Source organism: Lethenteron reissneri, chromosome 16 (assembly GCF_015708825.2).
Source record: "Lethenteron reissneri isolate LAM-NWPU_2019-01 chromosome 16, ASM1570882v1, whole genome shotgun sequence".
Classification (NCBI taxonomy): domain Eukaryota; kingdom Metazoa; phylum Chordata; class Hyperoartia; order Petromyzontiformes; family Petromyzontidae; genus Lethenteron; species Lethenteron reissneri.
Window position 1 is genome coordinate 1,857,035 of NC_083794.1, and position 27,264 is coordinate 1,884,298.

At 43.2% G+C, this 27,264-nt stretch overlaps 2 protein-coding genes across 7 annotated transcripts; both read left to right on the top strand.

Annotated features, from left to right (window-relative positions):
* On the top strand, positions 1-8,064 carry LOC133342855 (leukocyte cell-derived chemotaxin-2-like). 6 transcript variants are annotated; one of them, XM_061552189.1, is made up of 5 exons: positions 1-190; positions 449-595; positions 3,308-3,416; positions 4,300-4,445; positions 6,638-8,064. In XM_061552189.1, exons 1-5 carry the CDS (start codon positions 154-156, stop codon positions 6,808-6,810), a joined length of 612 nt encoding a protein of 203 aa, XP_061408173.1. In that variant the 5' UTR covers positions 1-153; the 3' UTR covers positions 6,811-8,064. The 6 variants fall into 6 exon arrangements, with proteins under 6 accessions (XP_061408173.1, XP_061408171.1, XP_061408172.1 ...); XM_061552187.1 differs by having other exon boundaries at positions 2-190; positions 3,302-3,416; XM_061552188.1 differs by having other exon boundaries at positions 2-190; positions 3,305-3,416.
* A 3,016-nt stretch (positions 8,065-11,080) lies between these two features.
* VMA21 (vacuolar ATPase assembly factor VMA21) lies at positions 11,081-14,845 on the top strand. Its single transcript, XM_061552193.1, has 3 exons — positions 11,081-11,277; positions 12,313-12,422; positions 14,223-14,845. The coding sequence occupies exons 1-3, from the start codon at positions 11,231-11,233 to the stop codon at positions 14,363-14,365; spliced, it is 300 nt and encodes a 99-aa protein (XP_061408177.1). The 5' UTR covers positions 11,081-11,230; the 3' UTR covers positions 14,366-14,845.
* The last annotated feature ends 12,419 nt before the right edge of the window (positions 14,846-27,264 follow it).

Below are 27,264 nucleotides of genomic sequence, written 5' to 3' on the forward strand. Positions count from 1 at the left end.
TCAGACAAAATCTGGGGCGGAATAACTTGTTCCGTGTGTGAGTTGTATAAAGTGGGGCACACGACTCAAGGCGAAGTCGGTGAGAGTGCAGCCCCTCACACGACGGCCATTACGTCTTGTTGGTCACAGCAACAGCTCAACTCAGGCGTGACAATGATTCCCCTCGTCCTCATTGTACTTTTGGGTCCTGGTAAGTTCTGATGTACTTTGTTGTTGTAAATAATGGGAGTGCATTCGAGGCATGATTATATAAATAGCACAGTGCAGGTCCACTGTGCCGTGCTAGTTTGTACTTTATGCAATATTATTCAAACCTCGTCTCAAAAAGATGAAATATTTCCAGTCTTTGACAACAAACAATTTTTATATGAGCAAAAATTAGTGACAGGGCACACTTGATTTGAGGCATCGCCGTTCGTTCCTGATGATTGTTTTTTTAACCAATAAGCATTTTCAGGTCTGGCTGCTGCCGCCTACGCCAAGGATGCGCAGTGCGAGGGCGATGGTGGCGTGTGCCAGTACACCAACGTGGCTTGCGATGGGAAGAACGTCAAGGGCAGGTGCGGCGGACCCGCCAACCGACAGTGCTGCATGCGTGAGTCCGCATTTCACACGCCGCGACAACACCCCTTACATGACGCGGGCCGCGAATGGTGTCGTCTGAAAGAGGTCAATGTGAAATGACCCCATACGTGCGTGTCGCGTGGGTTCAAAGTTGCGAGCGAAATTAAACGAATTTCACCAATGTGTGCTCCTGATGTGTAAGAGTTGGACGGCGTATGAGGGCTGCACCACTTTTTTTGTTTAGCATTACTAACTTCAAGCAGTGTTTCTTTCCACGGCTGAGTGAAGGCTTCCTCCGCCCTTGCTGCCGCTAAACATCACGGTCCTGGGATGCTACAGCCTTGCATCTGTAGATGTACCGTACTGATCCCACGACTCTTATCTCCGCTTACATTCCATCGTGATGGCCAAGCAAATTGGCCACCATCCCTTCGAGCAATGGTGTCCTGCCCAAGCCGACTTGTTTTTTTCTGAAGGAAATGTCTCCGATTTGCATTGTTTCTAGACACTTGCACTTATAAAATCTTAAGTGTAATGTTTAGAATGCATTTCCGTGCTCTTGTTAGATGTCATGTTTTGAATCCACGCCATGGCTGTTAGTATGCAGGTATTGATTAGGTAATATTGAAAAAAAAAATTCAGTCTTATAATAGTGTAGAGGAGTACCGCGAGGACCGAACGAGGGGCGAGTGCGTGAAGGGGGACGTAAAAGGAGGAGCCCGAAGAAGGGGGATAAAAACGGGGGATCGGAAGAGGAGAGAGCGGAGAGAGTTGGAGGGAGCGGGGGTAGCGAGCGCCCGTGACGAGGGGAAGTGTGGAGAGAGAAAGAAGGAATAAACGGCGGGCAGCCCTGAACATAATCTGGTCTCCGTGTGATCCTTGATACCCGGGGACGAAGTCCTGCACGACAAAAGTACCATTGTTTTATAGAGTGCCTGGCCTGCACCATCGGAATGCAGAATTTCCAGAACTGGCTTATGGACTACTATTACTGATGAACACTTCCCAATGCTCATTTTGAGTATGGATGCACTCTGGTTTATTTTGTAACTACCTTGACTACCCGGCTTCGCCCGGGACTTGGATTCACCACGCCCGGCCGCCTTTGTCTCCCCAGTGGTGATGTTCACACACCACACCAGTTAATCGTTTGAGGCTGAGTCGACCTAGGGGAGGCCCAGGACCGGTTCAAATAATCGTCACCGGTGTTGGCCGTGAGCGGGAATTCGAACTCGGGTCGGTGGGTTAGTAGCGCAGCGCGCTAACCACTACACTACCGCTCCCCCCACACACAAATGCACGCACATCCATATTTACACATATACGCGCTTGCTGCAGACACACACAACTTTCAGGGTGCGTACGGCAGTAAACGACTCAAATAATAAAGCAATGCTGCGCGAAGAATGCCTTAGATCTGCAACACATTTGTATTTCACTTTATCCGCGATCAGCAGGCACACTCCGTTACGCTTCCGCACACGGGTCACATGACAGATGTGACGTCATAGCTCACTTGCCGTGCAAAATATATGCATAATTGCGCCCCCCCCCCCCCCCCCAAAATACAAAAGTCTATTTTTATACTTTTTCATGGTGTACAGTCTGGAAAGTACCCACATGGCAAATTTCAAGTTTGTTGCATATTCACAAATTTTCCTTTTATATTTTGGTAATAACATTGCAAAATATAGCAAGTTCTTGTGGCAAACAAAAAAAAGTGAAGATTGTGTATTCTTGAGTATGAAAAATAAGAATAGGTTTTACCCTTTTTGGCAATATAACAGATGTTAAGATGTTCAAACACCAAATAGATACATTGTGCAAGGAGTTAAGTCTGCATTAACCACACGTACTTGTGGCAAAGCATGCAAACAAACATGCTCTGATAAATCACGACGTTTCGGGCGCAACACAAGCGTCGCTTGTGTTGCGCCCGAAACGTCGTGATTTATTTCATTTTATACCTACGTGACTTTACCGAAAAAAACAAAGAGTATGGATTCCTGCAGTCACGAAAGCTTCAAATCAAGAATGCTCTGATAATATATGCATTATCTTTGAAACTGACTGTCTAACACCAGAGACAGCATTCTTTATGGACTTGAATCACCAGTGTCAGACCAGAGAACGCCGAAAAGCGAAAGAGTGCAAAGCCAATGCAAATATCAGAGTATTTATAGCTCGGGTTGAGCAGGTTACACTGGAAATCTATGGGACCTTTTTGCCAGTATCAAAGTATTAAAATATTCATCTTCTTGGTTTTTTAGGTAAAGTCACGTAGAAGGGAAGTAATAAAATAATAAAAATAAAACATAATAAAATAATTCTCACGAAGTTTCGGCCACAACACAAGCAGCCGTACTCAGGTGAAGACCAGGTCTGTCGGGGAGACAGCGTCTGAATTGTATTACTTCCCTTCTACGTGACTTTACCGAAAGAACCAAGAAGATGAATCCCTGAAGTAACGAAAGCTTTAAATCGAAATATGAAAATATTATCAGAGCATGTTTGTTTGCATGTTTTGCCACAAGTAAGTGTGGTTAATACAGACTTGATTTCTTGCAAAATGTTTCTATTTGGTGTTTGATCATCTTAACGCCTCCTGATTTATTGCCAGAAACGGTTAAACCTATTTTTCTTTTTCATACTTTGATACTGGCAAAAATATCCCTTAGAGAATATGTTTTGAATGTGCAGTTCTGTAACGAAACGTGTTCTTTGTGTTCAAATTTAGCAGCAGCAGCAGCAGCCACTGGGAATGTAAAGTGGAATCTGATTTGTGATGGACAAACGGCCAACAAGCTGAGAGGCTGCGACAAATATGGTTGTGGTAGCTATGGGGCATGTCGGTAAGACTCCTCATTCACTCGTCACACACACTGGGGCTGTACGAGGCCAAATAATTTAGTCCTTGTAGGTCAATTAAATTGTTCAGTCCACAATTCCTGTATTTTTTTTCACAACAGGGGTGTCCGTTGAGTGTAATCGAATTAATGTTTTAACCATTAACTATCCCTAGTGCCCTCTAGTTATAGTTCATACATTTAAGGTGATGGCTAGTTTGTGATTACTGCAAAATGTACTTGCGACATTTTAGGGATACATTAGTCATTCATGCATGTATTTTTATACCATCATGCATTTTTTTATGATCGCCGTTTTTGCACATTTGGCTCAATTCTCATTTGCAATTAACGTGTGTTTCCACGTGACAATATCGCCCCGCGGGTAGCTAAAAGATTCCAAATGTAGCCAATGCTTTAAAAAAGTTACCACCCCCCTGGTTTCCACACGTGACATAACCAGAAAGTTGCATGTGCAATTCCATGCCGACAGAGCCATGAACCCTGCATGGTGAATGAATGACTACCATTATGCTGGAAGTGAACATTGGATGTCCTATGTGAGGGGGGAGGGGCTGACTCCAACCAGATTTTCATCAATAGTTCAGAGCCATCAGCAATCAGAATCTGTATTTATCCTGCAGGAATCTGATGAGCTATGAAGCTCTATTTTACAGATGCTCAGTAGGGGCGGGTCGGCAAGTTACAACAACAAACAATGCAATGACGAGCATGATAACAATACTGTACTCACTTGTGCATTAAGGCTCTATTATTTATATACATAATCTACTTTGCATTGATAATTAATCAAGGTCACATAGGAACTCTACCTCTTATATGCTCTATATTTTAACATGCAGAATTTGACTTCTTTCCTTTACTACAGATCTGGCCACAAACACATGGGAGTGGACGTGGAGTGCCCGGATGGCTCTGTCGTGAATGCACCATTCTCAGGGAAAGTGAAACGCCAGGCCAAGCCCTACAAGAAGGACAATGTCATCAATGATGGAGTGGAGTTTTCCAACGATGGTAAGTCTACATTCTTGATCAATCCTTCATCTCGCAGTGCACCAGGGTAAACACGTTACGTGTTGATGTTGCTGTGTCAGCAGTGGTGCACAATTAACAAAAATAAATCCTCAACACCTTCATCAATTATACTGCCTTAAAAGAATGCACAGGAATCCCCCGCTATATGTAAGGGATACATTCCTGGAAAATGCTACATCACTCGAAATTGCATAAAGCAGACTCTGGTTTCCTGCAGACATGTGCAAATCAGGGGTTACGTTCCTCTTTAACATTTATGTAAAAAAAATGCGTGACTAAATGTCATGGAGAGTACAAACATGCATATCATAAGTTAACATTAAGTATGATTCATAATAAATCCAAATAATTAGATCAATCTTAACAGAGATGGCTTAAGAGCTTTGCTGATCGAGTCCTTTCGATTTAAAGCTTTCGTGACTGCAGGGATTCATCTTCTTGGTTCTTTCGGTAAAGTCACGTAGAAGGGAAGTAATAAAATAATAAAAATAAAACATAATAAAACAATGAATGAAATCATTCAGACTCTGTCGCCTCGACGGACCTGGTTTTCACCTGAGGACGGCTGCTTGCGTTGTGGCCGAAACGTCGTGAGAATTGTTTTATTATGTTTTATTTTTATTATTTTATTACTTCCCTTCTACGTGACTTTACCGAAAGAACCAAGAAGATGATCGAGTCCTCTTGGGGTGAACAGTAGTGGAGTTACTCAGACGAAGGGGCAGGATTACCTGCTTCTTCATCCGACGATGACGCTGGAGCCACAGGAATGTTCTGTTGTATATATTAGGTTTTGGAAAATAATAAAAATCACAAAAATTTAATGAAAATAACAAATCAGTAATTGTACGAAATTATGCTAATTTATAGAATTATGCAAATTGTGCATTTGTGTTAATTGGGCTCTGGTTTGTTGTCTCGTGGTTTTAGCAATCGTGAAAATAAAATGAAGGTGTAATTGTTTGAAGTTATGCAAGTGTATGTAATTATGCCAATTCGGCTCGGCTTCCTTGTCTAGGGTTGTATTCACTATCGTGATAATACAATGAAAAAAATATCATTCATTAATTATGCTAATGTTTGCAATTATGATAATTAGGCTCGGCTTCGTTGTCTAGGGTTGTATTATCAATCGTGATAATACAATTATTCTCGCTTTAACTTTTACTGATTATGTTTTAGTGTGTTTTATGTCAGATCTCAACATTATTTTCATTAGGATTATTATGCATGAACTTAGGAAGGCACCACTCAAACTCTTCTGTGTTAAGCAACTTTAATATCTAAAAACATAACACTTTAATATGCGAACACTTATGCTAGGCATTGTCAACACAGTACTCCTGGAGATGTCCTCCTCATTGATCAGTACAATTAACCCTCAATGGTTACGTTTGTTAAACTGGGTTACAGAACAATCGGCTAATTCCTCAGAGTAAAGCGACCATACACAGTCAAACAAATATTTAATCTTCAACAGAAGTAAAGAAACATGGCACTCGCCATGCAAGTCATCCTGTCAGAACATTGAATTATGCTATCGATGAAAATGAACGGCATCTTTTAAAATCTGCGTCATCCGATATGATAATAAAAGTAAAAAATTGTTGAAAATTTTTTTGCGGATAATATTTTTAGGCTTACTTTGGTTTTCTCTCTCAACAATTTCAAATAAAATCTGCTTATCTGCGGTACACAGCGTGCTCCCATCAAATTATGGCACAGACTAAATAATGAATGTATCAGTAATGACATCTGTCAAGCGGCGATATTAACATGGGGCAGCAGTACAAACTGTATAAAGTTATCACTGAAGGCCTACGAAACAGAAGTTCTTGGGGCCTACAAGAACCTTAATCCGGCCCTGAGTTTTATCCAAATTTCCGTGCCAGGCAGCCAAGCTCATGTTAGCTACAACCGTCCAGGCACCCAATATATATGTGGGGAACACATATCGTTTCACAACTTGGATTTTTTTTACACTGAAAGGTAATCAGTTACCCAAAGGCGATAATTAGCCAGCTGAAGACGTACAGAATAACCATTGTGGGCATCAGAAGCTCGCTCGGAAATAACAATCAACGCACCACTTGCATTACAAGCGGACGACAAATCGTAATTGTTTAAAAGTACGTGTAACATTTCCTGTTTTACTCTTTGTGCTTCTCCAGACTTCTGCATCAAGATGTTCTACATCCATCCTGACCGCTATACCGGCTCAATTTCCAGCGGCCATAAAGTTGGGCGTCTGCTGAAAATGCAGAGCGTTTACTCTGGAATCACCTCCCATGTCCACATCCAGATGTGCGACAGTTCCAAAGATCCAACACCTTACATAATCTAACGGAGGCATAATTTTCATAAGAATTACTTTGCTTTTTTAGCTTCTGCTATATTTGTAAATCATATCCCAAATATAACAATGGATTGACAAATTACTTAATACATATAGTTTATAGATTTAGACCTCACAACCACAAGATTATACACTTATTTGTGCATATGGCTAAATATAAACGTTAAAAAAGAAGTTTCGATATTTAGGTTCAGTTTATTGTGCCAATTGATGGTGTTTGTAGAAACAGTCTGTAGCTCCTTCATTCCTCCATTGGACAATCTATCGCATTGGTATGGTCCATTGTTTGAGGCATAGAGCTGCAGTCTCATTTGGAGCTTTACTTTATTTTCAATTTGTGCATCAGATGTGATCTCAGTGGGACCCTCTAACCACACCTCTGAGTCACTGATTACATGTCACCTGGCCAAGTTTAACCAAATTTTAATTTTAAAAGCATAATACAGTAAATATCAACTTATGCTTCTCTACTGCACTAAATATGTGATTTATATCAGTCCTAATTTGGAGAAAATAAAATAATACATTGGAAAATTGGCTTGGGAATAGTGTATAACAACTAATCCAGGGATTTGGACGCAATAGTTGGGGCAGAGATTGCAGTGCAGCTAATAGCTTGGTGAACCTCCTGATGTGTAGTTTTTCTCTGGATACTCGCATTCCTTCTTACAAGCAAACCATTCCTTAAATACAATTGGCCATGAATCAAAATGCAGGCATCTTGAGCACCTGAGGTTCTACAAGGACCAATGACACAAACGTCATCAACCATGGTCAATCCACTAACGGATGAGGGCTGCTGCAGTATGAGAATTAGTATTGATTTTCAACTGTTTTGGATTTTTGATTCTCAGCCGGAATGAAAGTTCAGATCGTCAACCACAGTAAAATCTGGTCATCTGGTCGCATAGCATTACATTATATGTTCATGGTCACTTCTAAAACATTCGTGTCATACATGATATGTGTCGCACATGCACCTTAAAAATCCAGGATGCTGCACAGACCTATACGAATCTGTATGCTGTGTTAGCATGCAATCTCATAAAATTAATGGATGAGAGAGTACCGTCGTTAATTTTACACTTGAGTCCTATATTTGTATTAATGTTACTTCTTGGTTTTCGGATGCCTATACAGTATTTGTACTGCTTCCTGTGGGTTTTAATTGCTGGCGTGCTTGCACAAGACCTTATGAGATGCTCATGTTGTAGTGTAGAGAATACACATTTCTGGAATGGGCTGGTTTGTTTCACTTGAGTGCTTGCTTTGTATTCCAATTCATCACTGTCACGTTCTGCTGATGGTGTTCATAATTGTTGCGCAGTGATGAGTGTTACAAATAGCATGTTTAATCAGATAATTATCAAAGGCAGATACTGATAACCCAGTACAGTATTTTACTCTGCAATTTCATCATCCAATTACTGAAATTCAAGGACACCAGCATTCAATCCATGTATAGTTTTGGGAATCGCAAGTACTTAAAATGGTCACCTAATTTGCATTGAGTCTCAAATCCCGATGAGGTAAATCAAATATATGCAACAACAACAAGTCACGAAAATGTAGAAGTAGACCACATGTATGAAGATATTCACAAACTTCTAAATTAAAGGAAAAAACTGTTAATGGGTGCTTTCAATGCAAAGGTAGGCAAGAGGAAGAGACTGGGAGTGTGGTGCCACGACCGCGGAGCAACTCCGCAAGTGCTGCGATTCCCTCCCGGCCCCTGCACTAATCACACACCCGCACGCAGCGCACACACGTAGTGTCCTGGCGGGGGATTGCCCGGCACATCGGGTTTTAATCCGAAGAACCCCTAGAAGGGAAGTCCCACGGTTTCCCGGTGCCAGGAGATTGGCTGACCCTCGCAGGACAGGTTACATTGCGGTGCCCCTAAAATTGGCTTAAACTTGTACGGGCGCAGAAAGGAAAAGTTCACTGGGCCAACCGCAATGAGGTACAACATTGGGGGAGGATGGAGGGCGGAATATTAAGCAAGAAAAGCGTAAGCCGGGTGCCCTTCCAGACAATGGGCAACGAGGGACAATGGGTGGCCAACAACACGGAGTACACGGCAACAGGGGGGCGGTAACGACAGGTAAGCACACAATTTGCTACGCAGGGCGGCGTCACACTGGGCCTTTGAAGTTTAAGAGAATAAAAAGAGTATCCTGGGACGATTTTGGGCAGTTGTCTTCAACCTCCGGGCTGTCAAGACCCACCCCCTGCCGCCCTGCCTCTTCGAGCCGCTCACAGCATCCATGTGATGCCAGCGGGTACTGCTATGAGGCAGTGATAGGTGAAGTTTTCTCTCGTCGTTCTCTCTCCGACTCTCACAGTGTCCGTGTGACACCGTGAGTACAGCTTCGAGGTACGTGGTAGGACGTTTGAGTGACTGGGTTCGTAGGCAGAGTCAGGCTAAGCTCTTCTCGCAAAATATTTCCCCTCTAGATTGTGTATATTTGCGCCATTAATAAACTTTAGTACAGAGTATCGGTGCAGTGTGATATCTGTGTGTGTCGCCTGGTGTCTGCGATTTGTGTCTGGTGCGACTGCACGGGGATACGGTGTGCGCGAGAGAGCGAGCGCAGGGCTGCAGCATTGGTTGGTAATTTGAGTGTGTGTGTGCGAGGCGTGCACGTGTATGATTCCTTACCCGCACGCAAACGGCTACCCGTACCCGGCCGGGTACGGCCGGATACGGGTAGCCGGGTATCAGGTAGGGTACGGGTACCCGATAGCGACCTCTGACGTGTATTAAAACATAGACGGCCGCTGACGTGCCCACGTCCGAGCAGCCGTGCCGCTCGAGTATTAGCGTGGAAGCGGGGCGCGTTAAACCCGCTCGTCGACGCTCGCGCGTATTTGCGCGCGAGCGTGTGTGTGGAAACGAGCGCCTGCAGGGGCGCGCGCGTTCACGCCAACGCGTTCGTTTTGTTGTTGTTGTGAGGTGGTGCACGCGGGAGTGTGCGGGATAACCCCGGGCGGTGGTAAGCTAGCCAGTGAGCGATGTCCCTCAGAGATGGCGCAGACGCGGGGGGGGGGGCGATCACTCGATCGGCGGGGGCCCGGCGAGAGGCGGCCGACGAGGGGGAGGAGGGAGGGGGCGGACGTCGCACCCCGCCCGCCCAGCGGGGGCGGGGTGCGTGCGTCGGCCTCCACAGGAGAATGGTTTGTAAATTTGGCATCGGAGGAATGAAAACGATTACGAATCCGTAAACTGGACGTGGAGGAACCCAAATGGTGAATGTAGAAAATAGAAGTTTACACGGCATTTCACTCTGCTGTGTAAATCAGTCCAGAGTTTGCTTGTCTCGACAAAACGCTGCTGAAATTATACACTTCCAGAAAGCCGTGCGGCTGATGGAATGAATTTTTTTCATGTGGAGACGGATAAATGGAATGTTTTTAAATAAATTATTTCAAATATTTGTATTGAAAGTCTATTTATTTCCACATGGTATTGCTTTGAGTGGTTATTGAGTCATACTATTTTACAATTTAGTTGTGATGGTGCTGCTGGTTTGTAAATGAGTCGAGTTATTGTATAACCGTCTGCTCTCTTGAAGCTTATATTCTATGGTTATTTCGGTAAAGTCAGTAGATAGAAAAATAATAACAATAAAATGATAAAAATTACAATAAAGTGAAAAAAAATCACGACGTTTCGATCGCAACACAAGCGGTGTTGCAATCGAAATGTCGTGATATTTTATTGTTTTTTAATCACTTTATTTTAATTTGTATCATTTTATTATTATTTTTCTTTCTATCTACGTGACTTTACCGAAAGAACCATAGAATATGAATTCCTGCAGTCACGAAAGTTTGCACGTCTTGAAGCTGTTATTTCTATCTCGGGCCACGCCACCGCGTGGCCAACCACGGCATCGTCATAGTCTACGCGCATGACGTCATCACGCAAACCGCCGTGCGTGCGGTAAACGTCATCACGCTTCTTTTCACGTTGGTGACGTCATCCCTTAGGTTGGCAGTCGACGTTACGAAGTGAGAACTGCGACCCTCAAAGGAATGGGCCAATCGAATCAGTCGAGACGCCGGTGCATGGCAGCCAAGAGAAGTCGATGCGAACGCTGCACGCAAGAGGTCAACAACGTTTCGGCGTAACGGCCCTTGCTGACTATGAGTGGCACGTCATCACGCTGTACTTGCTTAGCGTGATTACGTCATAAGCTTGGCGTGATTACGTCACAGCTATCGTGACGCCATCACGCCAAGCGCTCTCCTTTAAAGTCGGCGACGTCATCACGAAGACACGTGACCGTGTTTGGGGAAGACGATCGAGATTGTGCCGCGGTGAATCAGCGCGCGTTTAAAACGTTTACAATTAATAACGTCAACATATTAAAAAAAAAACATACGATATACAGCACTCGTGAAGATGTCGTCTCCCAGTGTAAAAGGCGTGTTGGTGGACGATAGCGCGAGGTGAGACGCTCTTTGTCGATTTGGTCGGGAACACGAGTGGCGTGGTACGCGGCACGCAATCCAGGCAAGACGGGAAAAGCCTCGGGACTTAGGCCTCGCGTCAGGTTTGAATGGAAGACGCGACCGAGAACGCAGAGCAGAAACCTTGTAAACGCAATTAGCCTGTGCTCTGTGCTGCCTGAAGTGTAGTATCCTAATGGGTGGCTTGGGTTTAATTCAACGTGTCTTAAGTTTATTGAACGTGTATCATCACATGAAGTTGGTGATGTATGCGATGCGAGGTTTATCGCCGTCTGTGATTGAGGTATTTCTGGGACCATGCAATAATGTTTGTTTATGTTTGTACTCAAAGATCAAGCTCACATCCCTGATGATGGTAGGACACTTTTTAATAACAGATTTTTAACTAATGAAAATTGTAGGTATAGTACTTAATTATCAAACTAAAGTATACAGTGAACACGTTGAATGTATCAGTGTGTGCTGTACATCGTTCTGCGTGAATCAGCCGCTTTTGGGCAGAACTGTTTGCATACCTCTGGGCGTGAGCGCTTGTTTGACCGACAAAGTCTGATGGAGTGGGTTTCGGCGAGCCCTCTCTGGTTCTGAATTGCAGCCTTCTGCTTGTCAGCTGTAAACACTGCCTTGTAAATACAGACCAGAGCTGATGCTAATCTACATTTTGCATTCGTTAACATCTTTAATCTGTTTCTTAAGTCAATGATACCAGGTAGTAAATGACAAATGAATACAATAATTTAACAAGGTGAGTTTATATCATGAAACAAATTGATTGTGCAATATCATCGTCAATAAAAAAAATCTAAATATTTAACAAAAGAATAAGACCATATTGCTGTATGGTTTACGCAGTTATACAGAGGTTTCCATTGTTGAAAAATATTTATTTGCTTCAATCAATGCAGAGTAAATCTAAATTGTCAGTGCTTCCACGCGTGTAAGCCAAATTGAAGCTGTGGATGCTGTAATTGATACGGGATTATTGTGGAAGTAATACGTGCATATTGCCAACAGCTCTGACAATTCCCTGCTGCCCGTGCTCAAGACCCTACTCTTCTTCACCATCCTCATGATCACCATGCCTATCGGCCTCTACTTTGCAACCAAGGTCTATGTCTTTGAGGGTAGGTATTTTCCTGTTTTACGTGATCTGCATTTGAATTGCGATCACCACGTATATGATGACATATCTTGAAGGGTTCGAACTACTGGTACATGTTATTCCTGATTTTGGAGACATTTTATGGGTTGCCTAATCTGGCATCTGGGGAAGAATATATCCATGATCATCTTATGCTCAGGTGATATCGTTTGAGCTTTCATATCATTCCCTGTTTTATCATTATTACCGTGGAAAACATAAATACAATTAGACGTGGAGGTGCAAGTCCCGGAAACTAGATAGAATTACGAACTAATAGGATACCTTTTTGGGTGCAATCAAGCCCGCAGTAAGGGCAGATGCATGGATGAATTTGCCACTCGCATTCAAGTCCTCTATCGGCGTGGCCGTGAGGCACGATCGTTGCCGTGGGAAGGACATCCAGGAGAAGCTTGTCCTTGGAGCAAGACCAGAGGTCGCAAACGGGTTTTGATTCCTAACCCGTACCCTACCCGATACCCGGCCGGGTACAGGTAGCCGGGTATCGGGTAGGGTACGGGTATCGGGTACCCGATTGCGACCTCTAAGTAAGACCACCAGCATCGTCATCAACACTTACACTTTTTTGTTATCAATTATGGTCCAGTTGTGCTGTCGGCATCCTCACACGTCTCGCACGAGGCGACCCTTTGGAACTCTCAAATTAAATATTGATCTCTGAAAACTGAGATCACAGAACTAATAGGGTGCTTACATTGTATTTTATCCACCCTAGGGAGTGCACATCATGCTGTGCTGTAGAGATACATCACATTACATACCTAAATATTTGTATGCATTAAGTCAATTGTCACATTTTTTGTTATGTTTTTTGTGTGAAGTCTTAAATGCATCTAACTGTAATTAAACTACTTGAATGCTGGTTTGATCACAGGAAGTTGCCATGATTTTAAATTTGGATTTTAGTGGTGTCAATCAGTGCCCGCAGTGTTAGCCGTCTGATTCACCCAGCCACCTTATATTATGTGGCGTAAACATCTTCGGATTTGGATACAGATTTGGATTTATTGGGCACTCAAACGCCCTAGCATCTCAAAGTGCCTTACATCCCATTCATTCAAATGCTCATCTGTAGGGGATGCCTGTGGTGCACAATGTAATGCAACACCGGCCTGCAAAGTGGGCATTAGTACGGGGTGATGTTGGACCATGACGGTGGCACACTTGGTCTACTCTTTTTTAAAACGTCACGGGACCTCCTCAACAAGGCCAAGGGCTTAAAATGACTTTTACACTTAAAATGACTGTTACACTTACTATAACATTTTATCTACATAATTACACCTTTCCATACTTACGTGTAATCTTATTTGTATTTTTGTATTTTAAGATTGTTTAATACGGCTAATTAACATTTTACATTCGCATTTTATAAGGTCTACTTATTCATAATTTTAAAGATTTTAGCCCTTTGGTATTACTTATACTTTGTAACGTTAGTATAGTTAGAGTGTATAACTTTTATATAAGTTAAGATTCCTACTTGTTCAATGTATGCACCGTCCCGCCATAGTGAATTCCTTGTTTGTGCAAACTTACATGGCGATTAAAACCGTTTCTGATTCTGATCTTCAAAGTTCCCTGTGATGCAGACAGCGTATATTTAATGGTTAATATACCTGCAGTACTTACCAGGGAGATTTGGTGCTTTAACTGCAAATCTCTGTAACAAGTAGCAAATGCTTGGCGATGCTGCTATTGTTATGAATTAGAATGTGCGAGTGTCATTGGTGTGACTGATAACATTTCTCTACACTTGCAGGATCACTGGGTATGTCAAACCGCGACAGCTACTTCTATGCAGCAATCGTGGCAGTGGTGGCGGTGCACGTGGTGCTGGCCATGTTCGTTTACGTTGCATGGAACGAGGGCTCTCGGCAGTGGCGTGACGGAAAGCAGGACTGATGACTCAAAGTGGAGGTCCCTATCCAGGTTGGGAGACAAGATCGTGACCTGCAGGTGCAAATGTCGAGACTGCCACAGGAGCAGCAAAGCTGTTCATAGTTCTAACGCTGCTGACAGCCTGTGTAAATTACCACCTAACGTTTTAACGGAGCATTCCGAAATCATAAAATCATGCAACATACTGGGGAAATATCAGGTGGCTGCTTGGTTATAGGTGGTATTTAACATGTTTCTTTCTGAAGAATATATGCGGATTGCAAATAGGAAATACTCAAATTCCAACTGTTGTTTATTTGTTTTGCCGTTATGGTTTCAGTAGGTGGCGCTCTGTTTTCTTGTAAAACAGAAGCCTCCATATTTGTAAATCAAGCATTTTTTGGAACGTTATCGCCTGAATGTTGTGTCCAAGTGTTATATATTGTATGTCGTAATTGGTGACCCCTTTTTCCCAACTTTCCAATTAAACATACTGAAACCATATCTTTGAATGCTTTTTATTATGTATACTGTCTGAAATAACATCGGGCAGATTTTTCTGTGAAGTGTGAGAGATGACAATTTTTCTATAAAACACCACAGCTGGCCGTCAGCCTTAAGTGTCAGATACCAAAAAATAGATCAATGACTGGTTCAAGATGCTTGTTATGAATTTTGGGGTGAATGTTTTTCCTTACTTTGTCTGCATTGGAGTGAGTTCCATTCTTTGCAATATGCTCATCTCAAGAGGTTTGTCATTTTAAAGGAATTCGTTTTCAATCTTGATTTAAACGTGCATAGCTTTAGTGGCTTTCCAATATTTGCTGCCTGGTTGTAATATGGATGTCTGGTGTAGATATTTGAAGACAGGATTTTCAAACATTTGAACGTGTACAGCTTGGAAAATATGTAAACGTATCTGTAGTCGTTTACAACTTAGAATGACATGTTTTCTGCCATGCCTTGTAATCAAAAGATTATTATTTCAACACCATATACATCTTCAACAGTTTGTAGCCAAAAAAACCTCAAAACAATATCAGTAGTGTCCTTGCTTGACCAGAATAATATTTCGATTTAAAGCTTTCGTGACTGCAGTGATTCATCTTCTTGGTTCTTTCTGTAAAGTCACGTAGAAGGGAAGTAATAAAATAATAAAAATAAAACATAATAAAATAATTCTCACGTGACTTTACAGAATAATATGTTGTATGGCAGTATTAGCAAACATAAAAATACACAATAGGCAGTAACTTATCAGTTGGCGGGCCTATTGGGTAATTCCTATGATGTGTGACGATGTCATATTGATATTTAGCTAATCGGGGGTGGGTTGGTGGAGCATGCAGGGATGGGGACCATGATACACCTACTGCACAGTAAGAAGCCTGGTTTCAGAAGTGTGCAGTATTCTCTGCTCGTATGTGTTGATTTACCTCCGGGCAGTTGATTTTCTCTCGCAAACTCAGTGCACAAAGGATTTGCTTTTCTATCCTAAGGATCATGATGGTTTTTACATTAGAAAGTCCAAGTCTAAATACTTTCAGAGAGGTTCCTGCTACATTGAAATGTTTATTATTTCAATGTGATTTTTTCGGGCCTTGTTTTGATCATTTCAATTTTAATAGGGTTGTTTTGACAGCAAGTACTGTATTACAGTCACTTAGAAATCTAAATAATATTCACATCATCTCTATTGGAAAATTACTTGGAAACTTTAAATGCGCTGTGCAGCTTTACACATAGTACACTTTTTAAAGACTTCGCTAATGGACACTGAAAACGCTTTACTGCCATGTCAACTGGCTGTGTCCGGTTGGTGGTCGCAAGCTGTTTGTGGTAGTTGTACGTATGCACTAAACCAGTGTACAATTTTAGAAGTTATCTATATGTTGTAAAAAAAAATGTTCTCACAAAGGAGGCTGTCATGGTTTAGATAGGGGATGCACTCTGCTGGGTAGACTCCTGTTAATGAGTCAACCGTCATAATTTTGTTTTTTCACTTGTAAGATCAGAAGAACTTGCACTTTGAAATCCTGTACTCTGGGGTGTGAAAATGGCTTGAGATAAGGTTGGGCAAGGTTGTTACTTTAGTTCATTGCCAAATTGTACGCAAGCACAGGTTACATGCAACCGAGTTAGAGGTTTTGTGGGGAAGATATGCAAGGTGCGCACATGCCTCTGAGTTCTTGATTGAAAAGTGGCTCCGATTTGTGAAATGTGTGCATTAATAAATTGTGTTTATTATTTATCACAGGGAAAATGTACGTGGAGAATTGTTTTTTTGAATTATTAAATGAATCAAATACAGCTACAGTGCTGTATGATTTGTAATTGATTTTGTGAATCATAACGTAGGTATCGAAAGCCTCTGTGTTTAATTTAGAGTGATGTACTTTATACAAAGAGTTAACAGTTCTGAAGACATTTTCCTAACAACATGTTGGATCCTGGTGAATAGTCTGAGCAGATGTATTTTAACATAATAGAGATAATTTGGTGTCTGCTGGTGGACTCTTACGTGGTTCATAGAACATCAAATTTGGATGGTTTTAGAAATATGTAATATGACAATCATTCGTGAGAGATGTGTTCACCCTACGCTTAGCAGTGCATAGCTGTATTATTGAGTGCTTGACAAACCCGATCCATTTTTTTTTCAGGTGTCTGTATTTTAGTTTTGTATTTATGTACCTGACCATTTCTCAGATTTATCCACCTAGGGCAGTTACATGTAAATTTAATTTTCATCAGACCCATTGTTTAAGGTGCAGTCTTTGTCTTGACTCTCTATTTGCTATGAAGAAGGATCATTGTCGGGAACGTCACCTATTGTATATTTTTTTTCCTTGTAAGGCCACAGCGTTATGATATTGATGAATGTTCATCATAAAGTAGGTATCCATACTGAACAGCAGGGGGCAGCGCTGCTTCTATCGTATGGCAAATCAGAAAATCACGCGTCCAAGTTTTAAGTCTGTGAACCATGCGATAGCTTCGGGACTAATACTGCTCAGTCCGCTGGAGAGCGGGCATAGGATGCAGTGGTTCGCAATACGGTGGTTCCATTGTCTGGTTCGGGCGGCCCGCAGTCAAACTGTGTGTTGCCTTTAATGTTCCACTTGTGGAGGAGGTGTGACGCATCGACCAGTTGCTGTTCTGAAGCTAAAGATGAAGCACCGTAGTTTTCTTGGCAGATCAAAGGCGTGCAGGGCGCGCAGAGCCTTTTTGATGTTAATGTAATTTTCAGCAGAAACTGGATTCCTATAAAAAATAATTTATATGGGTCGTGCACAATATTATGTTAGTTGGAATCATACGATATTTGACTGAAATCAGTTGTGAAGTGACTTGACAATTCAGTACTATACTAGAAATTCAATTTAGACGAAAGCTATGCTTTTTTTCTAGGATGTGTACCGTACTTTATACTCAACATGTGTATTATGCACGGGAAAATATGAACAAATAACATCGCAGAATGTACGAGACAATACAATTGAGAGGGGAAAAAAATAATCCCAAGTCATTCTGGAATGAATGAATTGTATGCATTGCGTGCAGTCTTTTCACATCAAGTTTTGTTTTTGAAGGTTTTTCAAAAACAGAACCAGTCCAATAAAAAGGATCGTCACGTCCGGTATAAATGAGTTATAATGTAAAAGGAAAACCCAAGTCCCTATCCCCTTCCCCCCCCCATCTCATAAAAATTTTCACTCTTCCCCTTCCCTACACGGGGTTCCCACTTGGTTGGGAGTAGCGGGCCCCTATCTCACCTCTCCTGTGACTGTTCTGGACGCGCCGATTGGAAATTTCTGAGGAAAGAGGAGTATAAAAAAAAGACGAAGAGAGAGTGACAAGCAGTACGCATATCGCGGGGTAAGATGATCAAGTCGACAGTGGCTCAACAGAGGGGGGGGGGGACCACGCTTTCCCGATTCGCAGTCAGCGAGCCCTGCTATAGAGCTCCAAGTGGCGTGATGGCCCATTGAAGTTTATTCATGAAGGGGGTGTAAAAATGACGGAGGAACAATGTGTAGTATCGTGAGATCACTTGGTTTCGTCCGTTGATGTTCATGCCTTTGATAGAGCAGGTGGCTGAGTATGAATTAAAGGGCATTTGTAAATCACGGAATAAAAAAAATCCATACATTGTATCTGCATATCACTATTGACAAATCAATTCTCCACTTACAAAAGCAAATAGCCATAATTTGCTTCGCACACTGATCCACTTCCTCACTTTTAATTGATTATGGCAAAATCAAGGATTTTGGACTGATACACCTTGTAAAAATGTCAGACTAGCGGCTATGGTTTGGTTGTGTAACCTTACATTCAATGTTACGTAATTTGTGTTCAAGCTAGTATAAAGCAACTAACAGCGCACAAACATGAGGCTGTACTAATGAGGGGAATGAAAACATAGTTTCAACAGCAAAAAGTGGTCTTTGCACTCACCACCAAGTTGTTTACACAGCCCACAATTATGACATTTCGCTGATTATGTAAGTTTTTACCAAAGCACTCGAACGTCACAGTAGTTGCATGAATTTATTGTAGGTTAATCATCTAATGCTATCTTTGACATTTGCCACATCACCCCCATCTGACCACGTGTCTTGTTGCACCGAGTACTCATTTAGAATCGACATGCGTCTACGAGTATTTGGCTGCTATAAATTTCCATGTGATAATCCACTTTGTTGCTATCATTTGTGGCCAGGTCGCATCTGAAAAAGAGCTATATAGCTCAGTAAGCCTTACTTGTTCAAATTAAAGTAGTTCGTCGGTTTTTAAAATAAAAGTCACTTATTTGGGCTTAAAGACAATAGCCTACTTGAATTATATTAAAGGTGTTTTATGTCCATGCTATTAATGGTCAACGGTAAGTATCAAACTACTGACTGCTCAACTAACCCTGTAGTAAACAGTCTGACCACTAGTGTCTTCAGCGACCTTTGACAGTGTAATGTAAGACAATAGAATTATACGGCGTACATGAATGGGAATATGAAAAATGTAACTGTAATTTGCATTCGGTTGTCGAACGAATACATTGTAAGGTTACACACGCAATACCTTACTGATCTCGTCAAGGAGCATAAACCATCAGGCTAAGTCGGTCCTCTTCGCCAGCGGCTTTTGATTAACCATGGAACAAAGATGGTCACCACATCGTGTGCTTTCAGATGCACTTCTGAGGCCACCTGGAATGCTCTTCCGATATTAGGAAGCCACTGGATCTATGCACTTTCAAATCTAGATTGAAAACTAATTTCTTTAGAACTGCTTTTTATGTTTCGTTTGTTCTTCCCCCGCACCTCCAATCAGCATGGTTGGCTACGTATGGTGCGAAAGAAGTTCAACATACGTTGAACTTTCATTTGCCTCGCTGAGGCAAGATTAGCATTATTGATACAGTACTCCTTAAAAAAATCACCATATATACTCGCGTTTCACAACTTCATAAAACTCATTTCCAGGATCTTCATTTCTCTCATCATTGTCACTGTCGTCTTGTGAATTCGCTGCTGGATAAAGTCTTACCCATCGTCATCCATCACCTTCCTTTGACGCTGCAACCCACCTCGCTCATGCATATGAACCGATCTTATCGCCTCATCTCCACGGCAGTTTATTTCCCATGTGCATTTTCCGCATTTGGCTGCCATTCCGGCACCAGCCTCGTCCTTCCCTTCAGGCATTGTCCCTTCTCGCGATGTGTCCTGTTCAAGCCCGCTCACCTTCCTTAACGGTCAGTATGTTTCCGTTTGTTACCGAGTCCACATGGCTCCTCTTCCCGTCTCGATGTACTTCAGATCACACATTTCTCCACGTGTATTTGCACAATGGTCAGGTTTTTTTTTTGCTCCCGTTTTCTCTATCAAAGATCCACGTCTCCTTTGCTCCCGCAGATGAAAGTTTGAGCGTCGGGCTCATGCGGTGCGACGTCACGACCGAGGCGTTGCCCATCGTCATGCCACCGACCGCACATCGGGTAATTCCGGCCTTCCCGCCCAGCCCCATGGACAGCACGGGGGGGGGTGAGGCGGTGAAGCGACGTGGGAGGGAATGGGGCGGGGTGCTCAGACTGCACCGATGTGAAAGACCCTATTGTATTACATTAGCCTCATGGATTAGGGCCATGGTATCAATTATGTGCAAACTTACATGCACTTTAATGTCGGCTCCACATTTCAATACCATAATTGAATGATTCATGAGCTTATGCTCACCATTCGTTTTGGGAAGACAGTGACCCCAATAGCATAAAATGTAATGAATTCAAATAAATATTTGGATTTTTCCTTCTTTGTTAAATAATACGCCAGGAACATTTGTAAAAGAATGTCCACTGTGCCGATGGAGCAATGCCAGACGTATCGTTGCATCACGAGTGAGATGTGGTGGTGACTTGGGCCCTCATCCAGCTGTAGGTAGTCTGGTTCATGGTAATGAGAATACAAACCTGTTGAGTTGGTGTAATGTATGAAGAAGAAAAAAAATGAACAATACCCAGAGAAAGGAATGCAACTCAAGTCTGCAAGGGGAGGTCACGAAGCCAATCGCTAGACTGCCATCTCCTGGCCACCTCACTGCCGACTGAATCAATCGGCTCACAGCGCGGAATTAATCTGCGTGATCCGTTAACCCTGCGTCCATCGCTTGTCACGTGTATCAAGTCGCGTAACTTATTTCACAGACACCACTAAACATACACCTCCCGTCTTTACAGACAAGTTGGTGTAAATTGCATACGGTATTCACATCTAAAGACTAGCAGCCATTCACAAGGTTAAACATGAATTTGTACTCTGCACCACATTGATAGATTGTTGTATAGTGCTGTATACCAATTGGCCATATGTGATTAACTGAAACAGTGCTAAATTATATTTTCGCAATGTGTCAACGTAATGAATACACAAAAATATTCCATAACATTTATCAAAAAATGTAATATCACAAATTATAACCCACGCGTGTTGTAGACACGTACGCACAGACTAATCCATTATAGGAAAAACCACGTGGAACCACAAAGCCTTCACCCAGTGTCCCTCAGGGTGATAACTCATCGCAGCCCTAAAGTGTGCTCACTGCAGCTGTACAGGGCAGTGTCTGCAACATCGGACTGATTTGCCACGTAAGCTGTTGGAACTATTTTAAACGTTTTATTTTTTAATTTACCGGGTAAGACCCACTGAACTCTATAGCTCTTTTTCAGAAACGACCTGGCCACAAAGGATTGCTCAACGAAGTGGCTTATCACGTGGACATTTCTAAACGCATGTTTTTAAATGCACGGGGAAAAACCGGAGGAGCCGGATAAAAATCCACGCTACCGCATGGAGAGACATCCAAACTCCAAATATATAATAGACGTCAGGGTCAGGATCAGGTTCGAATCCACGACCTGCATACCAGGCGAGAGACTTAACAGCTCGTGACTGCGGTGGCGATATGATGAAATTAAACGAGGCTGAAAAATTTAATTTGCAAATGTACATGACGTCATTCTCGTGTGCAATCATTGAGATCCGTGGTTTACAGATCAGTGACACATTCCTGCTGCGGAGGGAGCTGGTAGGAACGTTGGGTTGCTCGGTCAATGGCCAGGGTCAACGGCGGCGTGGTGTATTCCGCAAAAATGGCCGACTGTGAGGGGGGCACAAGCCGGCGTGAGTAGGTTAAACGTTGAGTTTTATAAGGGCACCACGGGGTGACCAGCCCCTCCCCACCCAGCTCCACCCCTCCCACCCCCCACCCAGCCCCACCCTCCCCACCCAGCCCACCCTCCCCACCCAGCCCCTCCCCACCTTCCCCACCCAGCCCCTCCCCACCCTCCCCTCTCCACCCAGCCCGACCCCTCCATTTTTTGATGCACGACAGACGGACGGACACAATAATCCCCTGTGGGCTGATGGAACCAGGTGTTTCCTACCAATAAAAGCACTGCACGTTGTGGCTAAGTGTTTGACATGGGTCTAAGCATTCCCCTCTGCCGCACGACCACCTCACTTCTGAGCAATTAAAAAACAATGCACTGTAAACTGTTAAAACAATAGGACTAGCTTAAATGTGTAATATGTTAATACTCGGTTTTATTTATCCAGGAAATTCTCTGTAAGTTACAAGGTGTTTTTTTTTAAGTTCTTAATTGAAATGTTTGGGAAACGTCTTCATGGGAATTTTTCACACAGGAGACACCAACCCATCATATTCATATACAAATTGGTCTGATCTCTACTTTCTGTACTTTTAATTTTCGCCTTCACCCAGCAAGCTAAACGTCACACGACATGATGAACTCTGCACATTCTACAACCCCAGGGTTGTCGAGCTTCACGCGTTGCGTGCGTGACACGCACAGTTGAGCCATCTCTCATACAAATAACAGGTCCTCCCACTCATTCCACTCCGTCGCGCACAAACTTCACTACGACGGTGTAAAGATTTTTTCTGGTTGTGCTGTACAGCCCTCAGATATGTTCTGGGGTTGTATCGCTTGTTGTGTCGCATCTCTTCATCTCGATTGACCGACTGCCGTGATATGTTAACTACCCTGCCTAGTATACAGGAGGTCGTGGGTTCGATCCCGATCCCGACATTGACGAATGTATATTTGGAGTTTGCATGTCACTTTCCTCGTGGTTGCGTGTATTTTTCTTCAAGTCCTCTGGTTTCCCCCCTCCACATTTAGAAACATGCGTCTAGCGTATTTGGCTGCTATAACGTTCTGCATGATAAGCCAGGTCACTTCTGAAAAATAACTAAAATAAAAAAAATTCAATGAGACCTTGCATTATCCATCCGACTTCTCTCAGCTTAACAGCCCTGCCAACCACGTCTCCAACGCGCTCCATCACAGTAGAACCTGTTGTGAACAATATTGAACAATATAATACAAAACACCACCCCCACTGATAACAATTGGTTTGGGGACCTGGCAGTGGCGGCTCCTGCAAAATCTCTCAGGGGGGGCAAATGTCTGGATGATTGATAATGATAAGGTCCACCCATGCAATGAATAAATTAACAGCTTAAGCATGTAAAGGCAACTTCACTTCTTTAATATTAATGAAAAATAAAGTGACTCTTACAATACATCTTGTTTGTTTCTATACTCACTATTAATACAATCCACTCAAGTTTCTTTTATTAAAGATTCCACTAGGTGGCGACAAATTATATTGTTGGATGAAACGTGCTTACGTATGATGACGTAAGCACGTTAGGGCGAGCCCTCCCGGAAGCCATAGAGAATGCATTGCAGCGCCCTCCGTTCGAAAAAAAACATCTTTGAATGTAAGTCTATGGGGCCACTCGGGGCGATTCTCAGCCGGAGTGAAATCGCCCAAAAAGAGGCGGTACTCCACAGAACGTGACATGACGCTGATTGGACTATATCCAGAGGCACAGTGACGGCTAGCGTGACTCTGTGGTTGAATGACATTGGTGGTGCGTCGCCCAATCGCCCTAATGAAGAAACCGCCCCTGGGACCTGGGGTATGTTGTTTGGTGAATGATTGAGTACATGTAAAACAAATGTACGAGAAATATGTTGATGGACAGAGTTGGGGTTAGAAATGGGATGAGCCTTACCAATAAACTGCAGTTTAATTTGTAAGTGCAGCGTTGTTTCCCACTCCAGCATCTTAACATGGTGACGTACATTCTTTATGTGTGAGATTTTTAATAACGACAGTTTAGTTTTGTATTTGCTTTACGTATGATTTTCAGCAACAACCAACCCCACTTGGGGTTTTTGTATGGAGGTCCCATCACTACGAACTTGGCACAACTTGCCTGCCGAGTCGTGGCATTGGTGCCAGCTCCAGGAAGCACGGGAAGCCTCTTGGGGTAAAGGAGCAAGGTTTGAAGTCCAGTCAGCATCACTTTCTGCTCACCCTGCGTATGCAGTGAAGCATGCGTGCCCGCCCTACCGATTCCAATGGCAGAGTGCCGAGAGTTAAAACGCTTTTACCACGGACCGATTAAAAAACTAATAGCGTTGCATCAACATTTTTTCATACGAAATTATGAAGCCATATTATGTTTTTAGAAACTTAAATGTGCTAAAACTGTTCAACTAAAGAAATGCCGATGCATGTCCTTAGAATGAGCTGGAAGTTACCATCTAGTTGCAAAGTCCGAAAAAAGAGCTTTGCATTTCGAAATTGACACAAAGCATGTTACGTAAGTTTATTAGAAGCAATGTTCAACCCTTTGTCCAAACGTTCCCAGGACATGTCAGTTGTTTTACACAACACACCAGGTACAGTACTAGCAGGGCTTCGAACCCAGCAACCCAGGTTTAGATTGCAGCTCACGGTCAACACCAGTGTCGATTATCTGAACCTGTCCTGGGCCTCCCCTAGATCACCTCAGCCTCAAATGAGTACCTGATGCAGAGTGTAAACATCGCCACTGGGGAGACAAAGGCGGTCGGGCGTGGCCTGGCCACCCACTCCATCATGTACCGTTCCGGCCTTTATAGGTGCTCGCTAACAGCACTTTTCCCAACAGTCTGTTAAGGCTATACGGATTATAATCTTTTCCTTTGTGATGGTCACACCAGGCCCTCTTGTGTCAGAACAGCTGTGCACTGAGCACTGGGTAGCAATGTATGATTCATGTAATGTCGTGAATTGATGAATACAGGCGTTTCGCTTAGTGAGCGAGATACTTCCTGCGTACATTTATTGTTAAGCAAAAACTCGTTAAACACTCATAGTTTTGCCATTGACTCGCATGTTAAAAGCTGAGTTACGTTTCTTTCCCAAAAATGTCCACCCTTGAACAACTTTAAAACATTGCTAAATACGAATGCTAATTTTCAAATAAATAAATCAAACATCAAATCTAACACTCACCACACATGTTGCCTCCAAAGTCCCGTGCGCGCCTGAATTTATCCCACTACACAAGAATAACCACTGCTTGCAGGGAGGTCGGTGCCTGTCCTCAGCTTCTACTATTCATTTGCGCCTCCCGCCGATCGTTCCCTCCCTCCCCCACCCCACCAATTCCAGTGCCACCACGAGGCTCCCCTCCCCCACATGGAGATCACACGCGGGGCACGCAGCACGGCCTCCATGGAACGCATGCTATCGGTCTCCGCTCGTCACGTGAACATTTGCTCGTTTTGTGAACAAATTGGTTTAAATTGATATTGCTCGTAATAGCGAATTTTCGTAGAAAAGATGCGCGTTAAGTGGGACACACCTGGAGTCACAATTAAAGGCCGTGGTTCAACTCAAGTGATAGTTTTGTCTTGTTTGCACTCTCTCGTGTATTATTTTTTTAATTGTACCGCGTGTATTGTCTTTGGAGTTTAGCCCATGGCACTGATCTCCATTGACCCCGGTGCAACCATGGGGAACACCAGAATGAGATCGGTGGCTTAACTGACTTTGGCTCACCTGGCTAAAACGGAGTACAAGTGTGGTAGGGCCGCACACATCATCATTGTCAATTTTGCCTGAATTGGTCCTGAAGATCTCCTTGGTCGACTCATCCTTACATGAGTATGTATGGTGCATTGTGTGAAATCAATACTGGGAAAGAGAAAGATAGTCAGGTGTCGGGCTGGTCAAACTACTCATCTTCTTGCCACATTAGCTTTAACAAATGCTCAGAGTTAAGATTTGTTCCAGCAGTTGCTAAGCCAACAGGGGGAATATTGTCTATACAGGTGAAGTGTTGAACGGAGACACACACTTGTTCTTGGAGGCAACACGTTTATTACAACACCCCAATAGGGTAACTTCATAAACGTCACAACGGGTTCTACATCTTGGCGATAACTACACGATTAACTAGACCACAACGGGGTAACTACATAACCGGGTCAGTAACACACTGCCTGACCCACGATGCCGAGCGTAACATCGAAGACCGAAGAGACGTAGCACTGACGGGTTCCATTCCAACAGAGCCTCGATCGCTCTCGGGATTTCCCTTTTATGCACCCGAGCGTGGCCTCGCTCCGCCCTCGGCCACGCCGCCTTCTAGATCCTACGAGAAGGCTCTGGGCCATATCACGTGTCCCTCGAGCCCCTGTTTGGGCCCCCTGGCTACCCTGCCCCGGCCACGTGCTCTCTCGGGTTCACACAGAGTATCACGTCCTCACTTGCTCTCCGAGCCTCACCAGAACTATGCCCCCCTAGTGCCCGCTTCCATGCCATATCCACTCTGGTGCCAGAGAGAGACTCAAGACGTACAGTTCCACACTTGTGACAGTAGCTGACGCTAAACACCATAGTGACTCAATATAAGTCGCTACACAGGTTATCTTATTCCGTGCATAACTATACTGTAGTACATGAACACACGTGCATATTTAGTAATGCCAGGGCAGTGTGTTTGTAAACTAAGAAGGGACTCCTCTCAAATGTTCGGCCAAAGTACAGCAGTCACTTTGGTTTTTACTGGAACTTTAGTTCAAATGAGTTATTATTTATGCAAGGTCAACATGTCATGGGGAGATAATCGTCCAGCAGTGGATAGACCAACGGTTGTAAGTTGAGAACTGTAGTTCTTATTATTATTATGTTTTGCTTGCCATAGATACATTTCAAAATCTTAATTATACAGTGCAAATGGTCATGACCCTGTCGAACATTATTACGATGCTGGCCCAAGCATGCTGAGGTCAACACGTGGCTGGATACCAGATGTTTCATCACATGTACTATGCTGAATCTGTCATTCCAGGGCTATCTTATCACTGCATTAGCTAACATTTCAACTGTAAACTAGCCCAAAAATGATTGCGGCTCCCACTTGCCAACACCAGTGGCAAATTTCCAGAGATATACATTACAGGTGCAAACAGTCTGAGATTTGACTGGTTGGCACAATGGTCAGGGATTCACAATTGGAAGGTCGTGAGCTCACATTATTGTTGTTAAGAC